This window comes from Stegastes partitus, unplaced genomic scaffold (assembly GCF_000690725.1).
Source record: "Stegastes partitus isolate 25-593 unplaced genomic scaffold, Stegastes_partitus-1.0.2 Scaffold477, whole genome shotgun sequence".
Classification (NCBI taxonomy): Eukaryota; Metazoa; Chordata; class Actinopteri; family Pomacentridae; genus Stegastes; species Stegastes partitus.
In genome coordinates, this window is record NW_007578208.1 from 171,283 (window position 1) to 173,162 (window position 1,880).

Here is a 1,880-nt window from a genome sequence, read left to right on the forward strand (position 1 = left end):
GAAAAATAGTGACTGGCTGCAGCTTCAAGGTGGAAATTCTCAGCCATGATATTGAAATGGCTTCTAGTACAGAAATATATGTATATATTTAACACACAAACTGGACATGTTAACAAGGCAAAAATATAGATTTTCACCAAATGGAGCCTTTAAAAGATGCAACAGCTTCAGGACTTGGTTTAAGGATTTTAGATGAGACTCAGGTTTAAAACAGGGCAGAGGTTAAGTTAAGGGTTAATTGTGAAGAAATAATGGATCGAACTTGATTCTTGCATGTTTTCACTTGTAATTTTATGGTTAAGAATTTAAAATCGTAAAAACAAGTAAACGTTCTCTGTAACCATGTTGTTGATGGACCACCAGGCATGTTAGCTTGATTCATGGTACTTGGTTTTATCAAGTAAAAAATAATGACATCCTGGATTTTACTGCTTTTCATTTATCCTTCACAGACTGGACTCTCCTCAGATTTATGAAGAAACAACTGAAATGTCCTGTTTTGTTTTTTTTTTCTTTCCCCATGGTGCAGTGAGCATTAAACCCCACAGCTCTGACTCGTCCTTGTCCTGACTGCACTCACCCCTGGGTGCAGTTGGTGTGGCAGGGATGGCATTCATTGTTGACTTCGGCGTACTTGAAGATGAAGCTATTGGCACCTTGCAGGCCATCGGGACACTTTTCCACGCAGTTCGGACCATCCTTGAAATGAAGGCATTTCACACAATGCTCCGGGCCCTGTGGGAAGCGGAAAAACAAAGACATCGCTTTTGTTTTGGTTTTTTTTAAGATTCACATTTTCATTTTAGAAAACCTCGGCTGCCTGTATATGAAGCTTATCACGGTACAAGTTCAGTAAATTTGGTTTGTAAAAAGCCAAAAGGTTAATTTTAGCAGTTAGTGACCACTCCAATGCACTGATTTCTTCATGAACGTCGACAGGAAATGTGTTTTTGCAACAGGTTCTTATACTCTCATTCCAAACTTACTGTGGCAGGAGAACATGCTGAAGTTAAACCTGCCATCACCGGCATAAAGGACAAATCTGTAGCGTCACAGATTCAGAGGATGAGATATTCGCCGAAGCCTAAGTCTGCATGACTGTAAACTGATTGATTGGTATATTTACACATAAACAACTTGCGACTAAGTGCTGGTGCAGCTCTGCAGATAAAAAACCGGCTCGCTTTGCATCCGGAGCGAGAGATAACAGACGGCAACAGACAGAAGGCGAAAGTGGCGAGAGAGGGGAGACGAGAAAAAGGCAGAAAGGGGAAGTAAGGTGGAGTAACGAGGGGAGCGGACGTGGTTGCCGAACAACGGGGCAGAGGAGAGAGGAGGCAGGAGGCGAGAGAGAGAGAGAGAGAGAGGAAGAGGGAGAACGCAGACGAGACGCATAAAGCAGTGTGAGCAGAGCAGGCAGATAATAACCATCGCTCACAGCACACACAATGACCATAACAATCCGCCTAGAACAGGATTTATGGAGCTAATATAGGCGAGGGAGGGGATGGGGGAGGAGGAGGAGGAGGAGAGGAAGAAAAAAAAAAAGCGGCGAAGAGCTCTTCCCAGACAGGCCTCGTAACGTCGGCGGGGCCTGGAGAACATCTCTGTGGCTAAACACAGTGAGGGGGAATCAAATCAACAACCACACCTTTGGGTCACATCAGATGCCACATCATAATTACCAGATACATTAACACACACTGTAAACGTGACGAATGCAGGCGAGAGGGGAGCGCACACACACACACACACACACACACACACACACACACACACACACCTACACACACACATCATCCTCTCTGAACAAGGTGCCACCGAGATAGAAAGATGATGGCAGATAACTGTGCTTTGGTAAGTGGAGGAGTGTGTGTGAG

The 1,880-nt window shown here is 44.5% G+C and overlaps 1 protein-coding gene across 1 annotated transcript in view; it reads right to left on the reverse strand.

Annotated features, from left to right (window-relative positions):
• Positions 1–1,880, reverse strand: part of LOC103360983 (receptor tyrosine-protein kinase erbB-4-like) — a 357,047-nt gene that overhangs the window by 84,979 nt on the left and 270,188 nt on the right. The window contains exon 15 of the mRNA XM_008286939.1: positions 578–735. Within this exon, the coding sequence (XP_008285161.1) occupies positions 578–735 (158 nt within the window). The remainder of the gene's footprint in view (positions 1–577; positions 736–1,880) is intronic.